The 15682-nt window shown below is 42.7% G+C and overlaps 1 protein-coding gene across 2 annotated transcripts in view; it reads right to left on the bottom strand.

The window, feature by feature from the left end:
* ralgps2 (Ral GEF with PH domain and SH3 binding motif 2) overlaps positions 1-15682 on the bottom strand; it is a 72008-nt gene that overhangs the window by 31757 nt on the left and 24569 nt on the right. For both annotated transcript variants that reach the window (XM_080506760.1, XM_080506761.1), the window contains exons 6-9: positions 9043-9126; positions 5290-5379; positions 5086-5178; positions 2759-2885 (exon numbers count right to left, since the gene is read on the bottom strand). In XM_080506760.1, the coding sequence (XP_080362886.1) occupies positions 2759-2885; positions 5086-5178; positions 5290-5379; positions 9043-9126 (394 nt within the window). The remainder of the gene's footprint in view (positions 1-2758; positions 2886-5085; positions 5179-5289; positions 5380-9042; positions 9127-15682) is intronic.

Here is a 15682-nt window from a genome sequence, read left to right as displayed (position 1 = left end):
AAAGAGCAAGGTGAAAAATACGTGCAAGTGTGACAAGTTTTCATAGGCAGGACAGATATACTATATACTATATCATAGACAGAAAAAGCTAAAAGGAGGACAAACAAATTGGGTAGAAAGAATCAGTGAATACGATAAAACACAAGACACAGAGTGGAGAAGCAGTGGTGCATTTCTTCCACGAAATAACATTTAACTTTGCTTGATCTGAAGCCTCTGAACCGCAGGTAGGACTTTAAGAGCAGACACAAGATCTATAAAGTAAATGGAGCAACACATCTTCGCTCACAAACAATAGGCGGATTATCAAAACCGACACATGGCCTTTTGTGCCGAGACTTCACAGGGATTTGTTGCACTAACTTCTGACACACACAGGACCATCTTTTCAGGAGCATCTTATACAAACCAGCAAAGAAAATAACGTCTCAGCTTGCTTGGCTGTTTTATCTTCGCCATAATCATTTATTCCTAGTGCTTTCCATGTCATTTTTTGTTTGGTTTTTTTGCAAGGTAGTGTTGATGCCTTACAGCTCCTCAACAATTCTTCCCATCAAGTCAAAGCCTCTTGTGCTTTTTTTTTTGGAAACACTGTGGCAGACGCTTCCTATAGCCATTTATTTCACTGGCACATCCAGTTAGTGTTTTCTCCTGCCTAGTTTAAATTCCATTTGACCTTGTCATCTGTTTTTTGAAAATGAAGTAGATCAAAGTCCACAAAGAAAAGAAGCTGATTAAAAGAACCAATAACTAACCTTTAACGTTAGAAACTAATGGAGGCTTTATATCAACGTTTCTTCTCCAAACAGATTGTAAAATAGGCCGTGAGCTCCGTCAAACCACTGGATGCACTACAGTGCACCATAGACGTCGCAGCAGACCCCCGATTATGTTGCCACTGCTACCGTGCTGTTTTCACGAGCCGGACGCCACGGAGAAGGTGAAAGGAATACGAGTTGGGGAAACATTTAAAGCATGTGTGTTTTGTCACGGTGGAGCCACATGGTTCTATGGGCTCTTTGTCTCCATATAATTTGCCGGAGAACAGAAGCAAAATTAACCGAGCCTTCAAGCGGGCTGAGCCCAGTGGTGAGCGCAGACAAGTGGGGGCTGTGTCTGGTGAGCCTAATAGTAGGTCAGAGATCACACACCGAGGCACAAACAGCACACTGATGGAAGAAAATCTGAACCGAGGCACTGTAGAGCAAACACACGGATCTTTCTCCAGATTTGTTAGCGTCCGCGATACTAATCGCACGCAGAAATATGCAAATGAAGCAACGGGTCAAGATGGAAGGTCCCAAAAGCAGCACTCTGTACGAGTGTGTCCCCTCCTGTTGCTCACTTGGCACGTAGAAAAACACACACGGTAATTTAACTCCCGTGCTGTGGTTTGGGAGCGCAATTTAACCCTCGACCCCAATTCAACAGGTACTTTATTGAGCGAACGGAGACGTGAGCACATGCACCGACGTCTAATGAGAAACAAACCCCGACAAGCCCCCGCTACACAGTGGTTATGGTTTATGGAAAAAAGAATCGGAGAACAAAAGAGTGGTGATCTCGTGTGCCAGTTTAGTTCCGTCAAGCGCAGGACGGATGTCCAGCTGGACACTCGCGACATGTCACATATAGTCATTCACAAGCTTGTACTTGTTTAAAAACAAACAAACTAAAAAGCAAACGACAACACATGCAAAAGTAACTCCACCCTAACAAAGAGCAGCAAATCACACATCATTCTAAATGCTTACTCAGGGGAAAGTTTTTCTTTAGATCTAGACAAATGTGCACATAAGCACGCACAAGGAGGACAGACAATTAATATGAGGAGTGTGTGCTCTTTCATGACATGAGCCATTTGTCTCATGGATGGTCATTAGGTCTAGATATCAAAGATGGAACCATTCGAAGGGGGGGGGGGGGGAAATAGGGTGTGCTGAAGGCTTCTTTAATGAAAAACAGACTGCAGTGGTGTCTGTTTGTTTGCACATACTTGAGGGTCTACGCTCGAATCACGCAGCAGTAGCTATGAGAACAAGCCCGATGGTCACAATAAAAAAAATAACATGGCTTGAAAGCTCATCAAAGTAATCCTGTCAACACGGAGTCAAAGCAAGAACAAACAGGACGGCGATAAAACCCTGCACATGGGCATGAGTGTTTTCTACCCAGGAGGGAGTCCTCCATGAGGTCACAATATGGAGCTGAAATAAAAGTGACGGTATAGGAACTGAAGGAAGGGAAAAAAAAAAAAAAAAAGACATTTCAGTTATTTCTAGCTTTCTTAATGATTAATGTGTTTGTTCTGAACAAATGGAACTTTTAGACGTTTCATAACTGAGCCACAAATTTATGTTTGCCGTTCGCTCCTCTCAAATCATAGGAGCAAGAAGTAAAAAAAAAAAAAAAAGGGGGAAAATAAACGATGGGATACAAAAAGGTGACAGCTACAGTGGAAACAAAAAGTTTACTGGAAAAAACACCAAGAACTGGAAGACTTGCAAACAATGAAGCACGGCTGCATAATCTATGAGGTAATGGCACTAAACGTACAGAGAGAGGCCACTTGTTTTTGTTTTAGGTTTAAAAAAATTTTTTTTTTAGCCGCAGACACCCGTCATTAGCATCCACTTTAGTTTGTGAGTAGTTAATAAATCTGTGAGGCACATCTTGGGGCAGGTCAGGGAGACCCTGAGAGACCCCGTCGTTATCGTGTTTCACTACAGTGCGTGTCTGGGAAGAATGAGTGTGTTACCTAGGTATGGTATACAGGAGACCATGCTCTGGCTGTTTATGAAGTCTCGCAGGCGTTTATAGTTGTCTTCTTTGGACATCAGGTAATCGAGCCGATCAAATGTCGCTTTGTCCTTCCGACTCAGTAACTGTGACGCAAACGGGGAGAGAAAAAAGTGGAGGGAACAAGAGCAGTGCGTGTTAGAATGGTTAAAACATAACATCGGAGCCTTGAACGATAGGACAGACACAAACTACAGACATCTTTTAAACATGGCTACAGCCAGGGAGTAGAATCTGACAAACACGTCTGTAATTAACTCCTCACAATGTTAGCACTGTCACAGATGTCCATCACGGTGGTATCTTTCAGCGCTGGTAGATATTCTCCCCAGACACCTTGAGGGAACCTCCTCATATCTGGCAAACGCGTTCATTCCCACTTGAGTATCCAGATGTCAAAGGTCAAGATCACTGTGACCTTGTATGTGTGTTCCCTCCAAGTGAAGCCGCTCTCTGAGGGAAACCTTTTTTTTTTTTTTTTTTTTTTTTAAATCACAATTTATTTAATGTTACTTTCATATTTTCTGGTCGGCAGTTCACTGCATTTTCACTGCAAAACAAGTCAAATGCCAGGTAATATTTGGTCATTTGTAAGTATTTGTATAAAGACATAGCAGGGACGATGTATTCTTGTCAAAACCCTCCTTGCTACGTCGAAAATGTCTTGTCCTTTGTTGGACTGGCGGCAATCTGGTTGCGCCAGGGTCAACAGCTGAGATCAAAGCATGGAAGAATGTAACCTTCCAGTAAAACAAGCTTGTGTGTGTGTGTGTGTGTGTGTGTGTGTGTGTGTGTGTGTGTGTGTGTGTGTGTGTGTGTGTGTGTGTGTGTGTGTGTGTGTGTGTGTGTGTGTGTGTGTGTGTGTGTGTGTGTGTGTGTGTGTGTGTGTGTGTGTGTGTCTGCTTGTCTATTTGTGAGAGTTACAAATAGTGAGTCTAAAACAGACATGTTAACCTCGGGCAACGGCATTAAAAGCACGACAGGAAAATGGCTGCGAAAAGAGTCGAGAGCATAAATGATATCTGCAGAGATTGTGTTTGTAATGTGTTTGGCCAATCTTTTTTTTTTTTTTTTACATGGCTGAGACCTTATTCTGTCAATAAATTTCATCTAAGTGGAATCAATATATTTTTGGATGAAGACATGGACTGATGTTGAGGTTCAATTCATATGTCACTAGGAAATGACACACAAACAGTCTATGAACCTCAAAACATTAAAAAGACATTTTGTAAACTACTAAGCAAATTATGTACAAGAGGAACCGTACAGGATCTTAGAAACTTGGCTTTGAACATGTTCACGCTTTGTTTCACCAATCAGACTCACAGTCAGTGCAGATGTCTCAAACCGGCTTCTGACAATTTAATTTCCACTACCAAAGTGTGAGAAATGAGCTTCCAGGTTGTCAGTTGGTCTTCATGCAGCAGATTATGCACTTCTTCTATGATCTCCATTTCAACAGACGTCTGCTGAATCGGCGATTCTCTGGCATAAATCTCACGTGACCCGCACGGGAAGTACAGATGTGGCATCTGTACTTCCCGTGCAGGTGAAATGCAATTTTCCAAGAATGTTTTATTTTTATCAAGCAATCCTTGAATGTCAAGTGACATTCATGTGACCATCACGCAAAGTGTGACCCAGTTATACCTGGAGGTCAAACAACAGTTCAACATTTTCAGGTTCCTACACGTTTTTAGTCCCCGACCAATTAGGAGTTGTGACCGCCCAGTGAGATAAAGGCTGCTGGTCAAGGTTAAGCATTATGATTACGTTTTGGAGAAGTTTGTTCAACAGAAGATGAAGGCAGATATGAAAATCTACGCATGCCCGTAGGGGGATTAATTGGCTGCCGAAAGTTAGATAAAGTGATTTCCCTCAGTACCTCAGAGCATCACTGAGGTATTATGTAAGCTCCTCATATCCACTCCCGAGTACTGGCAAGAATGATTCTCCCTCACATATTAGTGACACAAACACAAGTCTACAGCGAATAATGACTTCAAAATTTCCCCATCTCTGAATACTTAGCCATCTGCAAGGAGATTTGGGGCATTTGCTCGAGTAAAGAATTGCAAACCGCAACCAACTCTAAATTAACTGAACCATGGAATTTGCAGAGAATACGGTCCATTCGTGGACCACTTCCCTTTTTGTTATTTTTTTTAATTTGTATTTTTTCCTCGAAGAGCCTTGGTTTAAGTGCCTTGTATTTTTGTTCAGATTTCACAGATTTGTTTTTGTGATATCTGTGTTTATTGACAGCGTTAAACAAATACTCACCGCCCACGTTTTGGTCAGTCTGAAAATGGGGGCACTCTGTAACCCTGACACCACAGCCATGACTGCATGGAGGTTGTTAATGTCACACAGTTTCTGGAAAAAACAAACAAAAATCATCATCAGAACACAGTTAAGCATCCATTATATTAATGTTACGCTGAAAGCTTTTTTATGATGATGGTAATGTAAAGATGAGTTGTGTACCTTGGCAGTGCGAATATACAGACTCAGCACCTCGGCTCTGATCTTCAACGTCTGCGCATGGAGGATCTCACGTACTACCCAGAAGCTCGTCTACGGAAGAGACATAAACAAGGATAACGTCGCCCGGCAACCATCACAAATTCACACACACACACAAAAAAAAAACCATAACGCAGGATGGAAAACAAAAATTTCTCAATATGCTAAATTACTCAAATAACAAAAAGGATCTTAGATGTGCTACGAGAGAAGCAGTGAGTTTGGCTCCGCTAAATCTTGACTTTGAGTCCCGAGCCAAGATCTGCAGAGGGTCCTGGCAGCTCTGTGCCGAAGCCAGGATAAAACTGAGAAATGGAGCACTGGGAACACTGCTACATATTAGAGTCCATTAGAATTAAGCTTTTGAGGAAAAACAAGACATCCAGGGGAAAATCTCTTGGAGTCCAGCTGATTACACAACAGATACACACCATAACTTTCAATGTGTCAACCGAGAAAAGGAGGAGGACTCGGGGAAATGCGCGCGTGTTTGGAGGACTTGGCCAGACCAGAGAGTGATGCTGGAAATCGGTCTCTTTAGGGACAACCCTGGGAAGCCAAAAAGTTCTGATTACACATAGACCCACAGACAAGTCAGTGAATCGATCACTTCTTAAACTCTCGAGACCGAGGGAATGGAAAGAGGAGAAGGGAGAGGGGTGAGAGAAGAGAAGAGAGGAGAGGAGGTAATGGGAGGGGAAGTCAGCTTCAACACCACGGGGCTCCAAAAGATATTCAGAGTCCACAGCTGTCTGCACATTGTGTTCTGATAAGGACTGACCATCGGCGTTTTTCTATTTACAGAGACATTTAGACCCTTTGGGTTTTAAATGAGCTTTTCAATCTCTTGTCTTTGCTTTTCTCTGGCCCACAAGGTCAATGTGGTGACAGACGGAGGCAAAATGTTTCCTGTCAGACGTGGATGGAAAAAAAAAAAAGACTTTACCTGTTATGAATCCTGATGGATTTCAACACTAATACAACATGTTAACAATTGAATTTTACATAGTTCTTCTGAGGGTGTGTGGGTTTCAGTGTTTTTTTTTTTTTTTTTTTTAACATTCTTGATGCTAACCTACAGCTGTCTCTGCCTAGTTTTTCCTGGAAATATCCCAGAGACTTGTTTTGATTTCAGGGAAGAGGTATGGAGCAGAAGAGTGGAGAGATAATTTCATCCAGCAGATCATTCTTTCTCTCACCTTATGTTTGAATAAACTCATGATATACACACACACACACACACACACCCCAAAAAGGACAATCTATAAATAGAGTATCTACATGAAATAGAGGCATATGCTTTTAATTCTCACTGTGAAAGTATGACTGGGCAATGTCAGAAGCGAAAATGAACTTAAATGGTAAAAATGGTAAATAGACTTCACCTTTCAACTGTTTAAGCAATCTCAAAGCGCTTTACATCATTAATCACATTCACACACATTCGCAGCTGCCATGCAAGGTGGTCAATCCATCTATTAGGAGCAGTTTAGGGTTCACTGTATTGCTCAAGGACGCTTCAACAAGTGGTTAGTGGGAGAATCGAAACTGCAACCTTCTGATTAAGAACTTCTGTACAACATGGAATGTTTTCCAGTAATTACCATAGATGTTGGCCTATAAATGACTAATCATGTGACAACCCTTACGTTCTGGTATAAGGTTTTACAGATCAACTCTTTGTCTCTATCAAGATGTAAATTGAATCTTTTAAAATAAAAGTATGAAAAAACACTTTCAATAAAGCGACTTGCGTTAACATCTCTAAATTCCAGTGATGGGACGTGGACATATGCATGTAACCACACCCAGACATGCACACAAACGCGTTAAACATTACCACTTTAGTTTTTCTGTTTAATATCTTGGCTACCTACAGTTTTCCATACAGTCTCTATTGTCATCAGCCAATTTCCTGCACAGCTCTACTGCCTTGCTTTAGCTCCGGTTTCTCCTGCTGCCCCCATCTTCACCGTCATCCAAAGCATTTGAGATGCAACATTTTAAAGCCATTCAGCAACATCCAGCACCTGTACCTTGCTTGTAAGATCACTAAATTGCTGTTCGTTGCATGCAATTGGCAATTGAGTCTGGACCGGTCTGCACGTCGTATTCAACATAATTCTATTGTTCCTTGGCGCAACACTGGGAACTGAACATTTAACTGTGAATAAAAGAAGATCCCATTTTGTCCAGACTAGTTTCCAGGGAAAAAAAGATTTCAAGTATTAGATTCAGACCAATATTGTTAAAAAACAAAAAAACTAAATCGGAGTTCAAGATGGGAACAAAACTAGAATTGGCTTTGCATTTTGTTTCCAGTTAGGCAGATAAAGCAGAGTACAGCGCATGTGTCTCTCTCTCTCTCTACGCTGGTTTCCACAACTGTGCAGCATTGACATCACTCCTGGCGGCAAAGCGCCAGACAGGTCAGTTCACAAGTGTGTGAGTGTCTGTGTGAGAGTGCTGAGCAGACTGGGTCGAGTCCTCATGGATCACATATTATGTCCTGAAGCAAAAATTATGTCTTTGGAACCGTGTTTATACACATTTCAAGGCCTCCAGATGGAGCGACGAGGCCCCAGTGTTTCAATAATCATAAATAAATGGAAGCAGACAGATTCCCCACAAGTTGATACTGTAGCTGTGGAGGAACCAGTTTAATGACCCGAGGGAAGAAAAGGAAGGGACCGAAGTGAAGGCTCGGCCAATAATTGGGGCAATCAATGGGTAAATATACACAGCGAACAGACATGTTGATAAAAATCGGTTGCCTCACTCGGTAATAACCCCGAATTCTTCCGTGGAAGCCTTGGATCCGTTCACGGCAGCACAACAAGCTTGCAAGTTGCTCATTTGTCTGTGCACAAAACCAAATGCTTTCATCCCAATGTATTAAATAGACTGGGCACTTCCTTTCCGCTCCACTGGCCTCCCAAAGCATAGTGCCAACAAAGTCTCGGCCTGAAGGAAGAACGTGGGTTCGGCTCGTGCAAAGCAGCTTGCTGGGGCTCTCTGCCCTTTCCAGTCTTGCAATCCAAAAAGTCGGTTTTCTTTGGCTCCCAGCGGCTGAGTGTGAGCGGCTAACTTCTTAAATCACAATCTGATATTTGCTATACATGGACAGGTTTCCACAGCAACACATTCTTGTTAGATCGTCTCATATTTATACGAGAGGGCAGTTAAGCGGGGGTCTTAAAGAAGCCGGGCAGAGACTCTTAAAAGTGGAATGAATCGCATAACTGCTCTTTGAAACAATGCCCACCGCTTCCTGTGGATGATGTCACGGGGCATGGAGCTAATCGTTCGCCCTCCTCCACGTGCACATGACTAATTTCATGAATGTCAGACTCCGGGCCTGCCAAACGAAAGAAAGCTGCCTTTCTGAAGATCTGCTTCACCTTGGGGGCATTTATAACGGATGGCTATTTGACACGCAGTGAGGGAGGACACATGGGGATTATTAAAAGCTGCCACGATAGGCACAACCATCTCTGGGAAACCTCAGTTGATGATTTGGAGGATGGCGGAATCAATCCACACGATGGAAAAAGGTGCTGTAATCCCTGTCGATTCTCTGACGGCCAATGCTCATAAATAATAAATGAAAAAAAAAATGCAAGATAGACTGTTTTCTTCCATTCTCCACGTTTACAAGTGAGACTGGCGATCGCGCTGACTAAGCCATGTGTGGAAATTGAGCGTGCTTCTCACCTGGTTGAACCTGCGGGTGAAGGCCACAATATTTGGAGCCGAGCTGTGCTTCTCCTTCTTGTTCCAGCCGCAACTTGACAACTCCTGGAAATATACAAAAACAAACAAAAAAAAGATGGGGGAAAAAAATGTTACACGTGCACCGAGTTGAAGCATCAATGCCAATGTTCTACTGGATGTATTTAACAGTCCAGTCAGAGGTAACTCAGTGGGAATTCGAAAGACGGCACAGAGTGGGATGTGATAAGTGAGAAAAGCAGATGAGGAGAAAGACAGACGTCCTCGAGGCTCAAGACAGTTTGAAGAATGACTGCAAAAATGAAATAACATTCTTCACTATGGATCTGAGGAATCAACCACCCATCGACGCCAATTTAATGATACATTTTAAGGTAAAGTTTGATTAAACAAGAAGCACAAAAATGCAAATGTTTTTTAAAACCTTTAGTCTATATTCAGGGTAACAGGACATGAATGGTTTGATGCACATTTCAGGCAGCGACAGTTGTACAGTAAAGATTGGCATAAAATTTGCCAAATACTATTCTACATTTTAAGAGAAGATATATATATAATCGTTAATATAATGGTTTTTCAGCACAGTTATTAGGCAATAAGCTTATTAGGTGCATTTCATTGAAAAGAAAAAGGTGTAAGAGTGAGCTTAGTGGCAGCTTATGGGCATATGTCACCTAATTAACCGTCAGTGCACAGTAAAACCGAAAGGATACCAAGTTTGCAACACAACATGGATATCCAAATACCTATTTATAAAAGGAAAAGGAAGATATACTAAAAATTATTCAATATCATTTAAAGAACACTGACACGAAGCAGCATCAGATTCAATTTAAAGGCTGGCCCTTCACATGTACCTTCTTGTATGCTCCTCAGAATCCTCTGGAAAGAAATGGTTTCAAACCCCTGTATTAGAGCACCATGAGCTTTGTTTATGCTATTGTTTTGAAGATCAATGGCCAAAAAAGTAAATGTGCTGAGGACTCCAGAAATACAAGAAAGTATCCTGCTTTGTTGTATTTCTGCAGTCCGAGTGAAAGCAATTCAATTTCAGCTCGAAACAGATAAAGCACAAAAGATGCAATCAAGCAGGCAGAACAGAATAGACGTGAATGTTTTGATCTTACAAATGTGACGGTAAAAAAGATTCAGAGTAACAAAGAAGCTGGTCATTCTGGCCTTCCCATTGTACATGGAGTACCTCACTGCACAGTTTTAGTTTCAGATAGAACCAATGCTCATCACATCAATTTACCAAAGTGATGTCACCCAAATAATTACTTTGCTCGCCAGCAGGCAAAGAGCCTGAGCAGTTTAATTTACAAAGACACAAAGCAGAGAGGAAAGCAACAAATCATCGCAATTCTGACAGTAGAATTAATGAGCTTGTAGTTTTCTGCTTTGGAAATAACCCAGATGATTTATTGAAGATTGAATTTGTATATTTTCTGTCAAAATCCCGGTAAATGATTCATTTCTGTAACTCGACCAATGCAAGTCATACAAAAGTGTCTGCAGCTGAGGAAGAGTGGTGATTTTGGAACTTGCACAAAGAGATTTCCAACAATGCACAAACAGTGATTACTCTCAGAGTGCCAGGCTGGACTTGGTTTGGCCTTCAGCTGCTGTCCTCAGGGGTGTGAGGTAAAGACCACACAGACGCTGCGAGAGGGAACCCAGTTCCTCCTCAGGCCCCTGCAGGCTGTCCGCAGGCCAGGGACACTGACATAACAGTAGGAAAAAAATGTTGCGCAAGCTCTCCTCCTAATCCCTGCCAGCCCCGGCTGACATGGGCTACAATACAAAGAGCTGAATCAGGCTGCAGTCACCACCACCACCCCCCCACGCGTAATACACCCCCCCCCCCGTGGGGCTGTCTGGAAGCAACAACTTCCACCCAGCTGCTCGCGGCTCTCTAAACTGGATCGCATCGGGACGACTGTCGGAACGGAGAGCTTGTGCTCATTCAGAGTTGTGTGTTGGAGCTGTTCGAGGCGGCCAGCGGGAGGAAAGAAGCAACATATCAAATACAGATGTTAAAAGCAGACATTCATGCGTGGGCTAGGTAATGCCTTTGGGTCCTTGTAGCCTCAGTAAAGATGAGGATACGAGGAGAGGGGGAAAAAAAAAAAAAAGGAGTACAGTAGAGGAAAGACTGGGGAATACACATTTAGCTTGTGAAATAAAACACAGTGGTCAACCCAACAAGCATCTCTCCAAAAAGGTTTTTATCAGCCTGCGGGGAGTCTGCCGTGTGTTTAGGCCAACTGTCCCCGTCACAGGAAGAAGCTCAACCAGAGGGCCCCCGTTCTGGCCGAGGAGACCAAGCCGTTTATTTAACGTCTGTCCTTTTCAAACAAGTGCCTCCCTTCATCCTGCCACCGCGTCAATCATCCCCGCTCTCCTCCTCTTCCACACAACTCTGGTGACGATTCTTCAAATAAAAGAGGTTCCAAACTTAGCGGGGGGGACGGCCCAGTTTGTGTGTCTCGCAGCTCCGACTGACGCTCGGCCACCCAGGTAGGCAGCGCATCCCAGAGGAGACGCACACACCGTTAATGTGCCCCCTCAAGCAACAACGCTATCATCCACCTATCTTCAGAAATTTTCGGCACCAGACCGTCTGAATGAGCCGTATACTGCAGTGGTTTCCCAAAAGCGGGATATGGGACGACCTCAAGTGGGAGTTAAAGATCCCATTGGGATCTGCGTATATTGAAGGGTGAAGTCATTTAGAAAGCCTTTTGTCTTTCACTTCTCAAGTTTGAACCAAGTGCAGTTTCCTCTTGTATCCAAGCAGCAGGGAGCTGATAAACAGCCTGTCCAAAAGCCTTTAAGGTTTTACTTCCTTTATTATTCTTAAGCTTTTACAGTCTTGTTTCGCACTCTGACATTACAAATTGTTGCCAAGGCTTTTGAAGAAACGCTGACAACAGTTGGGTCTTTGGTGAAAGGATTTGACGAGGCAGCTCTGGAAAGTCAGTGGTTTTAAATGCTGAAGTAAAAGAGCAAAGTTATGAAAAGAAAAAAAAAAAAAAAAAATCATATTCTGCCAAACGACAGACAGGATGTAATTTCCATGCGCTGGTTCCACTGGAACACATTTTCATTTAGGCACAGGTCTGAAGAGCCAAGCGAGAATGTATACTTAACAACTGGGCTATAAAACAAGTACGTGATGCAACTTTCTACAAATTCTATTAACAATTTATAACCGAGGGAGAAAAACCAGTGTAATGAAGCCGCAAAGAAAACCATTACCATCAGTAAGGACAAAAAAAAAAAAAAACCATCTCAAATATAAAATGACAATTTCTATAATCTCATAATCTCTCTGACCTCCTTTTATAGGTTTTGTTTCAAAAAGACATGAATAAAATAAAATAAGCAGCTGCAGCTCAGCCACAAATTGTGATGAGCTCATGTGAGATACGACAGCGAGGCCTTTTGTTTTCGTCTGCATTGTAAATGAAAACTGTGTGTGAGGATCCCGGGGAATATTAGCTGCAGGCCGCCGGCCAACACAAGAAAGGATGATAAGCACGAGGAACAGGATGGAAAGGCAACAAAAGAATGAAGACGAGGATGGAAGAGAGGAAGTGAGACTGAAAACCACTGGCGGGAAAAAAGGACAGGAGATTGCCGTGATAAGATTTATTGAGGAATTTCCCCGACTTGTATCCATCTGTGGATTGATGCATTTGGGTGCGGGGAGATGAATTAATCCCATGGGATTTTTTGGGGGATGTCACATTTATGGTGACACCGGTCAAGAGGGAGTTCTGCTTGCACTACATCTGTTCTGGCAAAAGAGGACAGAAAAAAAAAAAGCAGAAGAATGAAAGAAGAATAAAAACCATCCATATATTTTGGTTACAGTCAGACAGGTCTGGAGTACAGACTTGGAAAGGACTGCAAGCAGCCTTCATTACCCTGCTGAGAACATCATGGAAAGAATTACCTTTGCAGGAGTTTAGCACATGTCGTCCATATAATTTATGCGTCTCTTTACGGTAGTACAGTAAACTCTGATCAGGCATGTAGCTCAATGCAGATATTGTACATTGGTGAAAGAGCCTCATGTTAACTTGCGATAAATCTCATGCACTTGTAGAAAATGTTAAAGTCGCTAATGGATTAAATCATTTTTGACAAAGGGAAAAAATTGTTTCAGTCGTTTCACTGAATCTGCAGCCAGAGCATTGTTTTCTCCACCTTCGACCATGACGAATGAGTCTGGATCGTCTCACTGACAGACTGAGGAGTACAAGAGTTAACCTCTTGAGTTTTGTTGTATTCAGGCGAGTATCGGATAACATACAATGATAATAAAAAAATAAAAAAAAGCAGCTGGATGAGCAGACTCATCTATCTATGTTAAGCTTTTACAAACCTCACATTCACGAGGATAGATATCTCACAATCAGCGCTGGAAGACATTAAGCCTGGAGGCAAGGCGAACGCAGGAACGCGTAACGGTGCCTGCCTCCAACTTTAAGTCATCATCATCATCTCCACGACTCGCATGAGACCTTCAATCTGTTTCAGAGGTTTTCAGCTCAGACATGCGAGGGTCTGACATACTTCTCACTGTACGTAAAGTTGTAATCCGATAGCCGATCCCGGAGAGATCGAGCAAAGCTCCCGACAGCAAAAGCCGCGAAATTACCGACTTGGCCGCTGTCGTGTCTGTATGCTAAATAACAAAAGGCAACCCGCTCCTCTGCACAAATCAATCACCTTATTTCCCAAACATCCAGTCTGATTATGAAATGAGAGGGGAGGGGGGGGGGGGGGCTACAGGGATAGCAGAAGAGAGGAAGACTGGAGGGGGAAAATCTTCCATTGTTACTCTGCAACTGCTCTCCACACGTCTTCCTTCTACTTTACACATCAGTTCGTTTTCTCCGTCAGCTGATCCACCACGTTATTACGGGCGGATATGCATGCCGACACGCTCTCGATAAAGCACAACCAGCCTATAGCGCGTCCCATTTGTAATCGCTGCCGAGCACATTCGGATGAGGGGGAAAAAGACTGGCGAGCAGTTCCTTGTGTGCATCACGGAGACGTGATCTTCTGGGTCTCCGCTGATCCCTGCTGTCATTTAAATGCCATTTCACTTCGCAAGCCAAACGCCAAGAAACACAACATAGATTCATTCAGGGGTTGTAGATTAAACGCCAGTCTGTTCAAAAACAGAAATGGAGTGTTCCAATATATATTGCCTGCAATCTAAATGACCAGAGCACACAACTCATGCAGTGACTTTCTGGCTTACCTTTTTTTTTTCTTCATATTTTATTGAGGGCCCACTATGTGCATGGCAACAACTTGTGAGCAGGTGTGTTTACATTCTGTTTGTCTCTGCAGTCCGCGGTGCCACGACAACACTTTCAATCAGATTTTTGACATTTCACAAAACCTTTCTGATAAAGAGAAATACTCTCCTGCAGTGCTACAAGTCTCTCACATCCCGATACAAAGGGCATCTGGGAGAAATGATAGACAGAGGGGGTGAGCTTTGCTTCTTGCTCATAGAACGTTGGCCAGACTTCCCCCATCATCTTCTCACACTGCTCTTACTGTGTCCATACACAATTCCCATGTAAACTTTTTATTCCGGTCGTGAAAGACGGCTATCCGTTTCTTCCTCTTCCAGAAGAGTTGGCAGGACCTCTCAGGCGTCTCTCCATAAATCTGCTCCATGTCAGCATCGGAACGTTGGAGTTAATGAGATCCCCTGTTCTAGGGTTAGAGTATGGGGGGGAACTTTGCCGGCTCGGGCGAGAACATCCATTTCTGTGTCACAAACACATGCAAGTTCATTGTTTGCACCCTCTGCCTCATTCCGATGCAACTCTGACATCAAAGCAACAAGCCAGCTATGATGTGTTTATAGAGTGAGAAAAATAAAGTCTAAAATGCCAACGAGCCAAGTTTTTACTAGCCTACGCTCATTTCGGCTTTGTCAAGTCATTCGGGCAGTTATTATGGAAATGACTGCAGCTTTGGAAGAGCAGGAATGACTGCTGATTTTAGCGCTGTGGAATTGTAATTCTACACATGGTCAATCCCAACAGACCTCTTTGCAACATGCATGCAGTAAAAAAAAAAAAAAAAAACTCTAAACCAACACCGTCCCAGACTGGAAACGCTGCAGAAAGGTCAAATTTTCCATCAGTTTGTTATTACCCCAAAAAGCTCAACTCGAGAACATCTGAACAACATCTGGATGTGTCGGGAAGCTCGACGTTCACTCCCGACAAACAACTGAACAAAATGAGATTGACGACATATCGCGTCACATGAGCCAACACATGTTATTCCATTCCACTCAATCATTTCAGCAGAATGACACAACATCAAATCAATCAACCATCAATCAATCTTTTGTAAAAAAAAAAAAAATAATAATAATAATAATTGCTTTTTAATCTTGAATGTCTATGGGAATATGTTCCATTTATTATTAGAAAGCCTCTCGTTTTCAACAACATGGGAACTGTTTATGGTTACACTCTCTTTAGAGAGTTTAAAAAGGCAAAAACAATATTATGCAACTCAAGGCATTCAGTCAGTTGTTTAATATTTTCCCATTCAGGCAAACACGGTGAATACG

The sequence above is a fragment of the Blennius ocellaris genome (genome assembly GCF_963422515.1).
Source record: "Blennius ocellaris genome assembly, chromosome: 12".
In the NCBI taxonomy this organism is placed as follows: domain Eukaryota; kingdom Metazoa; phylum Chordata; class Actinopteri; order Blenniiformes; family Blenniidae; genus Blennius; species Blennius ocellaris.
This window is presented reverse-complemented; position numbering and strand designations above follow the sequence as displayed.